An 8,954-nucleotide genomic window follows, 5' to 3' on the forward strand; every position below is an offset into this window, starting at 1 on the left:
CTAACCAGAGGAGGAGGAAGAAGGGGCAAGGCGGGAGCTTGTGTGCGCCGCGGATCAGATCGGGGCAGAATACTGCGACCAAATACTCACTCACTTTCTTAACCGCTTATCCAATTAGGGTCGGGCGGGGGCGGGGGCGGGGGCGGGGGGGGGGGGGGAAGGCGGGTGGCGGTGCTGGAGCCTATCCCAGCTTTTCAGTGAGCGCAAGGCACACAGTAACACCCTGGACATGGTGCCAGTCCATCGCAGGGCAGACACACATACACATACCCATTCACCTATACGGCAATTCATCACTCTCACTTACTTTCTTAACCGCTTATCCAATTAGGGTCACGGGGGGGTGCTAGAGTCTATCCCAGCTTTTCAATGGGCGCAAAGCACACAGTAACACCCTGGACGGGGCGAATTGCAGGGCAGACACACATACGCACACACACACATACACACACCCATTCACCTATAGGGCAATTCATCTCTCTCACTCACTTTCTTAACCACTTATCCAATTAGGGTCGCGGAGGGGGGGGGGGGGGGGGTGTGCTGGAACCTATCCCAGCTTTTCAATGGGCGCAAGGCACACAGTAACACGCCAGTCCATCGCAGGGCAGATACACATACACACACCCATTCACCTTCAGCAATTCAGTGTCTCCAATTAACCTGACTGCATGTTTTTAGTCTGTGGGAGGAAACCGGACCTCTCGGAAGAAACCCACGGAGGACCCGGAGCGCCCTGCCTGGGGATCGAACCCAGGACCTTCTTGCTGTGAGGCAACAGTGCTACCCACCGAGCCACCGTGCCACCCGCTACCAAATACTGAGTGTGCCAATAATTTTGCCCAATCCTTTTCTGAAGTTCTCTGTGAAATAATATTAATTATTCATAAACATATGAATACCAAAACATTTATTAATCTTACAATTCTGGGGTAGATAAATGCATTTTTTGTAGGAATGGCACTATTTTGTGAAAGTGTAAAAGTATCTAAAGCAGCTTGCATGGCCTAATGGCATGGCTTTCCTAACTTACATGTTTAACATTTAGAAAGCGGCTTTCATAATCAGTGTGCTTACAGCAATAAACACAGATTAAAGCTCAGAATAGTGTAAATATCTTGAAGCTGTTAATGTCGAACAATAGTTAAAAAAAAAAAAAAAAAAAAAAAAGGTACTAGTTATAAATACAATGTCAAAACATTGTTAATAATAATTAAAAGTGGGAGTATGCACTGGTAGCATAGTAAATAACTAAAACAAAAGTTTCCCCTTAGTACATTGTGCCTTATGTTGGACTGGTGTCTTAATTGTATTCCCATTTTCCACCTCAAAATACAATCTGGACCCATGCAAACTTGACTATGGTAAATGTGTCTCTGGTCTCTAAATTATTTATTTATTTATTTATTATTATTATTATTATTATTATTATTATTATTACTATTATATCATCAGTAGCAGTAATAGTAGTAGTATTAGTAATAAGTCTATTTGCTTGCAGTGTATCATCTTAACTTCTCAAATAAATTGTTGATTGCATGTGACCTAAATAAACTCCTCCCAGTGCTTTGCCACTGACTGAGTCATAAAAAACCTCTTTACAACATTAACCACTGCCAACATCTTCAGTGTAGCTCTTCTACAGTGACTTAAAGGTGTGTAGTAATGGGATTCTTTTTTGCCCCAACTATTGCCTGGGCTTTTTTGGCTGCTCAGTGTCTCTCTGCACCTCTACTGAAGTTTGAAAATGTAAATGCAACAGAGCATCAGCATGAAGACCACCAGAATGACCTGATTCTGGCATCTGTAAGTGTTTGTTTTTTATTATATTTATTAATTTTTTAATACTATTAATACTACAGTTTTTACTTTTTTAGTTTTTTCTTTGTTCTTATACAAAAAAACAATTTACTACAACAAGACAGAGATAAGAGATAATGAACACAGCTTAATTATGCACTGAACATGGCACATTGCATATTTGATGTAAGGCACCAGTGTGACTGGTACTACTGGAGGCTTTCTGTAATAAAGAAAAAAATACCTAATAAACATAATGTGAGTTAGAAGCCTGTTGATTTACCCAATGAAATTGTATAAACTGCAGTTTAAAATGAGCTGATGGCTGACTTCACATGATACAAAGGATTTACATGGTAGCCATTTCCCTTTCAGCCTTGTGGTAAGGATGTGGAAATTTTCAATTACTGAAATTGCAAGCAATTTTGGTCACGGATAATGTGACCATGTAAACAAAATGATGTTTATTTCATAAATGACTACATATTTCTTTTTTCAGCAATACCTGCAGCGCTTTTTCAGTTTTTCAACACACCCAACGGCTCGATGGAAAAGAAGTCGTCCTTCTTTCTCCTCTAAACTAAAGGACATGCAAGGCTTTTTTGGACTTAATCAAACAGGCAGTCTAAACTCAGAGACACTGGCTGTGATAAAGACACCCAGGTGTGGTGTTTCTGATGTTCAGGAGTACAGCTCCAACCGAGCCAACAGATGGAACAAAAACGTCATCTCTTACAGGTAAAGCTTTACCAGTATGAGAGCTTCAAGCTAAAGTTTTTTTTATCTGTCTCAGGATACGATTAAGCCATATACACTGATCAGCCATAACATTAAAACCACCTCCTTGTTTCTACACTCACTGTACATTTTATCAGCTCCACTTACCATATAGAAGCACTTTGTAGTTCTACAATTATTGACTGTAGTTCATCTGTTTCTCTGTATGCTTTGTTAGCCGCCTTTCATGCTGTTCTTTAATGGTCAGGATCTTATGGCAGGTATTATTTAGGTGGTGGATCATTCTCAGTACTGCAGTGACAATGACATGGTGGTGGTGTGTTAGTGTGTGTTGTGCTGGTATGAGTGGATCAGACACAGCAGCGCTGTTGGCATTTTTAAATACCATGTCCACTCACTGTCCACTCTATTAAACACTCCTACCTAGTTGGACCAACTTGTAGATGTAAAGTCAGAGACGATCACTTTTGCACATCTATTGCTGCTGTTTGAGTTGGTCATCTTCTAGACCTTCATCAGTGGTCACAGGACGCTGCCCATGGGGCGCTGTTGGCTGGATATTTTTGGTTGGTGGACTATTCTCAGTCCAGCAGTGACAGTGAGGTGTTTAAAAACTCCATCAGTGCTGCTGTGTCTTATCTACTCATACCAGCACAACACACACTAACACACCACCACCATGTCAGTCACTGCAGTGCTGAGAATGACCCACCACCCAAATAATACCTAGTCTGTGGTGGTCCTGTGGGGTCCTGACCACTGAAGAACAGCATGAAAGGGGGCTAACAAAACATGCAAAGAAACAGATTGACTACAGTCAGTAATTGTAGAACTACAAAGTGCTTCTATATGGTAAGTGGAGCTGATAAAATGGACAGTGAATGTAGAAACAAGGAGGTGGTTTTAATGTTATGGTTGATTGGTGTAGGTTGTACAGAGAAAGTGGTATTCAGAAAATGTCTTTTTAAAAATATCTGGGGTGTATTTATTGTAAACCTGTTTCTGAAGTTTATAGAAATATAAATAAAATAGAAATAATAATGGAGAAATTTGTTTTAGATAGACAAAAAATTGGCCAGTTACCAGACATTGTACCACCAGTTCAGACATTTTTCCTAATGCTGCTCTTTCAATGCAAGACACACAAATACATGCCTAATTGGCATCTTTGTAGGATATATTTCAGCCAAATTAAAAACAGCAAGCTTGCCTTTAACAGTGTTGAGAAGTGCACACAAAATGTAGTCACACTCTATGCATTTCCACCTGTAGCATAGTGCATTCTGGTCATGTTTCTCCATGACCCTAACATTTTTCAAGCTAGACCTGTAGTCATATTATGATGTCACATCAGACTTGGTAAATGTACATTAATTGTGAGTGAATTTTACTTGTTATTTCAGAATTGGGAAGTATACCAATGACTTGCCCACAAACACAGTAGATTTCCTGATAGGTTCAGCTTTTGATGTGTGGGCAAGGGCCAGCCCTTTGAGGTTCGTCAGGTCATCATCTCAGCAGGCAGACATCATGGTGGAGTTTGCATCTAAATGTAAGTAGAGTTTAAAGCTGTAAATTTAAGTAAACTGAAGATAGAACAAATTTTTCTAAATTACTGTTGAAAAATTAAATATATTATAGTTGAAGCACTAAGTCGATGGACATGATAACTGTGTACCATTTCAACTGTTCATGAAAGTTGTCAATATTTCCTTTTAAGTACTTAGGTATTATAATTGTTACTAAAAGGTACTAAGTTTTATAATTGAATTTTTATAATTTGCGTGTTTATTTATGACCTAGACCATGGTGACTACTATCCTTTTGATGGACCTAGAGGTACACTGGCTCATGCTTTTGACCCTGGAGCAGGCGTTGGAGGAGATGTTCATTTTGATGAAGATGAACAGTGGACAGACGGGTCCAAAGGTAATGCTTCAGCCTGCCAAATTACTAAATATGTATTTATTTATTAGAATTTTACAGTCATGGTTTACACACTTTGGTTACATTCATGACAGGACAGGTAGTTACTGGTTGTACAAGATTCAGCAGTCATGGACAATTTTGTATCTTTAATTCACCTCACTTGCATGTCTTTGGACTGTGGATGGAAACCGGAGCTCCCGGAGGAAACCCACACAGACACGTAGACATCCTCCAGACGTGGATTCCTCCACCTAGGAATCAAACCCAGGACCTTCTTGCTCTGAGGCGACAGTGCTACTCACCAAGCCACTGTGCCTACCAAATTACACAACATCTATTAAAAGAACACATTTTATCGTATCTGCTTTTTTTAAAAAGCAGTTTTTTTATTATTTATTATTTTTCTCAAATACATCAGATCCAGTTTTTGGTGACATACCTTTTTACAAATTTCACACTTCTTTAAACTGCAGATAAAAAACATGATGAACAATCACTAAAATCTGAATCAAATTCAAATGGCATGTTTTTTATTACAAAAACTGTGTTTAATAATAAAAAACATAATTACTAATAATTATTTTAAAACCATTTCCAAGAAAAAAAGGCAGAAAAAACAAGTCCAATGATGCGATTGTGTATTTATCAAAGCTCACTTTTAAAATGAGGTGGCATAAACTAGGAGGTTCATCTATTATGTGTAAAAAGGTTGGGATTTTGCAAATCACATTGCCTTTTTAACGATTACAATGTTACTTAAATGAACTATGGTAAAATCCCTGGAACATCCTGCTTATATCCACAATTAAACTAATGAGGTTCTAAACCTCAAAGTGCTCACACCAGATATTGTTTAACCTTTTAATATAGTACATTTTGTTATTCAGAATAATTTTCTGTTTTAAAGCATCTTGAAATGTTTGTACAATATTATATGTGTATAGTAAGATAAATGATATAAAAAAATTATTAAAGTAATTGGTGTTTTACATTAGGATGTTTCTATCAGTGACAGAAGATTCATACAGGATTTCTCTTTTCCACTTTAGGATTTAACCTGCAATTAGTTGCAGCACATGAGTTTGGACATGCCCTGGGATTGCGGCATTCTCAGAGCCCTGAATCCCTCATGTATCCTATGTACAAATACAAACACACTCAAAACCTGCTTTCCACTGAAGATATAAGAAACATCAATGCACTGTATGGTATACATAAACATACCTTTTGCGCACCCCACAGACAGAGACTGGTTAGAATTTTTATCATTTGAAAATACTGTTGTTGAGAAATTGTAATCATGTTTGTATGCTTCCACAGGAACATCTTATTACACCCCAAGACTGAGTTGGAATTGGCACAATGGCTTTTTCTTTCCTAGTGCAGTAAAGGATAAATGTGATCCTGATCTATCTTTTGATTCTGTAACTAATGTAAGAAAAGAGATTATTTTCTTCAAAGACAGGTGAGTTGCTTACAAAAAATTTGGAATTATTTCTAGTGTTGGGTTGTTTCACAAACAGAGAATGCTTTTCATTCTTTTAAAACGTTCTCTTTTTAAACTTAGTCATTAGGAACTCATTTATTTCTGAACAGGGTGCCAGTCTATCTTAGGACAACTGCACATTCACATTTACAAGTAATTTATGGTAGCCAAAATACCTACTGGTATATTTTGTGGGTGAAAACTGGGTTTCTAGAAAATACCTATGAAGAAAATAACTAACACAAAAATGATCAGATGTAATCCAGGAATCATCAAATAACAGGTCAGCCATAAATTAGAAACTGATAGAACCCAAGTGACAAGGCTTGTGGACAGTGAACATTACTTGTGTTTCATATTCATGGCTGGCTTCCTGATTTACATCTGAACATCTGGGCAATCTCTTAGCATCTGGATATTTCTTAGCAAAAGTAAATTTGGGTTTTGGAATAACTACTCTAAATTGCTACTAGCCGTGAGTGAGTGTGTGATGCCATTGGATGGACAAGCACCTAGTCCATAGTGTTTTCCTGCCTTTAACACATTTTTAATCCACTACATCTCTGATGTGGATAAATTGTTATTAAATAGAAATTAGAATGATCAATTTAAAAAAAAAGTTGTAACTAGTTGTAAAATAGCTGCAAAGTGTTCCTATTTTAGTAAAATAACCACAATAACACAAGTAAATTTACTTTCTTGCACTATACAATAATTTTTAATTTTTTCTTCATTATTATTTTTCTTTATCATTTGAGGTATCTGTGGATTAAAAACAATAACAAAAATGATACAAAGGAGGGTCCCATCAACAAATTCTTGTTAAAAATAAATTCAAGTATTGATGCTGCCTACTGGGTTGCCAGACGCTCCACTGTCTACCTGTTTAGCGGTATTAACTCTGCACTCATTATTAATGCACATATTCAGGATTGTATGTAACTCGATGGAACAGCTGTTGTACTTTATCTATTCTTTATGATACAGGATCTAGGTACTGGACAGTAAAGGGCTCTCAGGTGACAAGCAGAGAGAAAAAAATCAGCAACTTTGGATTCCCAGACTGGGTGAACAAAATAGATGCTGCAGTCCATATTCCCAAAACTGCACACACATTATTTTTTACTCAAAATCAGTACTGGAGGTAATATACAAGTGTTTCTGGCTTATACATTATCATATATAACCTTTTTAAAATCATAATTAAGAGTTTGTGTTTTCTCAGATACAATGAAAATCAAAATGCCATGGAAGACTCCTACCCACGCAACATTTCAGAAGATTTTAATGGCATCAAGACTCCCATAAGTGCAGCAGTGTATAAACATGGTGAGTATACCATGAGTTTATTTACATTTACATCATTTACCAGACACTGATCTTAAGCTCTGACTAACACTAGTACAATTTCAATTTGATTTTTAACTATTTATCTCCTATATTTCAAACACTATTATTCATTATGCCCAGTATAAAAAGTTTAGTTTATTATTTTTTTTCTTGTATTCCCAGGTTTCCTTTATTTTTTTGTTGAAGCTGACATCTACCAGTATGATGTAAAACTAAAGAAGATTGTTACAGTTAACAAAGCAAGTTCCTGGCTGGGATGTTAATTAATTGCTTATATACTACCACAAAACAAAATGTTATCATAAACTTATGCCATTTGCTTATCTACTGGTTTAATTGAAACATTTACATTCCAAATTCCTAAGAAAAGCTTTCCAAGAAGAAGATGGGGGAGTCATGTTTTATGTTTAATGTATAGTGCAGTCACAAGAAGTGGTATGATAATAAAGCTTTTACTTTATTTTTAAAATGTTATTTGCTAATTAATATAATTTTGTGGGAATTTAAATTTGTGTAAAAACTTGTAAGCTGTGTAGGGTATAAATGCTATTTTGTTTTAGTATGAGCTCAGTGGAAACTGATCATTTGTATTACAGACTGATACAGATTGATATCAGGTATCATCTGTAAACATCATTCACAATGTCTGTGTGAAATAAAAAAGAAGAAAAAACAACTAAAACAATGTGCTGATAAAAAAAAACTATTTATTGTAATATATCTAATACATATTAACAATTTGAAAAAAAAATACCTAAACAAAAATGTATGTAAAAGATAAAAGTCTTAAGTCTAAATTGTTATACATGTTAATAAAGACAAAAAAAATACAGGAAAAACAAAAGAAATGATAGGGGAAAAAAGAAAAGGCAAAAATAAGATAAATAAATTTAAAAAAAAAAAGAAAGAAATAAGAAAACTGGGATATGGTGTAAGCAAACACCCGCTTTGTATGGTGAATGTGCTGTGAATAATCCTGATGAGCCACATGAAATATATATATATATATATATATATATATATATATATATATATATATATATACAGTGGGGTCAAAAAGTATTTAGTCAGCCACTGATTGTGCAGGTTCTCCTACTTAGAAAGATGAGAGAGGTCTGTAATTTTCATCATAGGTACACTTCAACTATGAGAGACAAAATGAGAAAAAACAAATCCAGGAAATCACATTGTAGGATTTTTAAAGAATCTTTTTGTAAATTATTCTTTAAAATTTTTGTAAATTATGGTGTGGTGTATTTGGTCAATAACAAACAAGCAAGATTTCTGGCTCTCACAGACCTGTAACTTCTTCTTTAAGAAGCTCTTCTGTCCTCCACTCGTTACCTGTAATAATGGCACCTGTTTGACCTCGTTATCTGTATAAAAGACACCTGTCCACAGCCTCAAACAGTCAGACTCCAAACTCAACCATGGCCAAGACCAAAGAGCTGTCGAAGGACACCAGGAAGAAAATTGTAGACCTGCACCAGGCTGGGAAGAGTGAATCTACAATAGGCAAGCAGGTTGGTGTGAATAAATCAACTGTGGGAGCAATTGTAAGAAAATGGAAGACATACAAGACCATTGATAATCTCCCTTGGGGTCAAGATCTCATCCCGTGGGGTCAAAATGATCATGAGAACGGTGAGCA

General features: G+C 36.3%; 1 protein-coding gene across 1 annotated transcript; it reads left to right on the plus strand.

Annotated features, from left to right (window-relative positions):
• The first annotated feature begins 1,665 nt into the window (after nt 1-1,665).
• On the plus strand, nt 1,666-7,566 carry LOC134334910 (matrix metalloproteinase-20-like). Its single transcript, XM_063017375.1, has 10 exons — nt 1,666-1,806; nt 2,300-2,538; nt 3,942-4,090; nt 4,342-4,467; nt 5,517-5,675; nt 5,788-5,932; nt 6,712-6,845; nt 6,941-7,097; nt 7,179-7,282; nt 7,466-7,566. The coding sequence occupies exons 1-10, from the start codon at nt 1,666-1,668 to the stop codon at nt 7,564-7,566; spliced, it is 1,455 nt and encodes a 484-aa protein (XP_062873445.1).
• The last annotated feature ends 1,388 nt before the right edge of the window (nt 7,567-8,954 follow it).

The sequence above is a fragment of the Trichomycterus rosablanca genome, chromosome 20 (assembly GCF_030014385.1).
Source record: "Trichomycterus rosablanca isolate fTriRos1 chromosome 20, fTriRos1.hap1, whole genome shotgun sequence".
Classification (NCBI taxonomy): domain Eukaryota; kingdom Metazoa; phylum Chordata; class Actinopteri; order Siluriformes; family Trichomycteridae; genus Trichomycterus; species Trichomycterus rosablanca.